The sequence below is a fragment of the Mastomys coucha genome, unplaced genomic scaffold (assembly GCF_008632895.1).
Source record: "Mastomys coucha isolate ucsf_1 unplaced genomic scaffold, UCSF_Mcou_1 pScaffold21, whole genome shotgun sequence".
NCBI lineage: Eukaryota > Metazoa > Chordata > Mammalia > Rodentia > Muridae > Mastomys > Mastomys coucha.
This window is the reverse complement of record NW_022196904.1, coordinates 20,414,823-20,415,642: the sequence shown is the minus strand read 5'-3', so window position 1 is coordinate 20,415,642 and position 820 is coordinate 20,414,823. Positions and strand designations below refer to the sequence as shown.

Sequence of the window (820 nt, the reverse complement as noted above, 5' to 3'; positions counted from 1 at the left end):
GCCCTGCAAAATCTTGATCAAACAGCCTGCCTCCTCCTGGATACGCTCCTCCACACCACGCTTGCCCACACCAAAATCTCTCAGTGTGACTATGGAGAAGCGCCTGAGTTGTTTGGCCCGTTCCCCACTGCTGAATGCCACACCTGTAGAGATATGAACATGGGGAGTGGGTAGTGGTAGACTGAGGCTGAGGAAGGACCAGGCCCATGCTGGAAAGGGCTTCTAAGAGGAAAGGAAAGAGATAAAGATGGATAGAGATCGAAAGAACACAGAAAATATAAATACAGACCCTGCATCAGGGTAAGAAAGTTGGAACAAGTCATCCACACAAGGAAACAGAGAGTTACAGACAGAAGCAGAGAGACTCAGAATGCAGGGAGACTAGTCCTCAATATTTTAGCTGGTCCAGTTCCATCATGCCTCTTGATGCTGCTTGCCTGCTCTGGGTCTCTGAAATGGCTAAACCAAGCAATATTGAGCATTTTCTGAAAACAGCAAATCCCCATTAAATCAAGGAAGGCCTACAGACAAACATACCCAGGTGATGGAGGTTTTGTCTTTTACTGTTCATTGTAATAATAAGTGCTAGTCTCTAAGATTTGGAGTCTGCACTTAGCCTGATGGACCCTGCCCCCATTTAATTCTGATTGGCAAATAAAGACTCCAGGAGCCAATAGCTGGGGAGAAGAGATATTGGAAGAATTTAGGCTTCCTGTGCTAAAGACCACTGAGGAAGGAGAATTGGACCTAGGAGCCACCATGAAAGCCACAGAAGAAGAATGGGCAGAAGGGAGAAGGAGAGCCGAGCTGCCATGTGCTA

General features: G+C 47.0%; 1 protein-coding gene across 1 annotated transcript in view; it reads right to left on the bottom strand.

Moving 5' to 3' along the window:
* The window catches only part of LOC116100316 (cytochrome P450 2A12-like), a 16,832-nt gene that overhangs the window by 7,495 nt on the left and 8,517 nt on the right, over window positions 1–820 (bottom strand). The window contains exon 2 of the mRNA XM_031384132.1: window positions 3–222. Within this exon, the coding sequence (XP_031239992.1) occupies window positions 3–222 (220 nt within the window). The remainder of the gene's footprint in view (window positions 1–2; window positions 223–820) is intronic.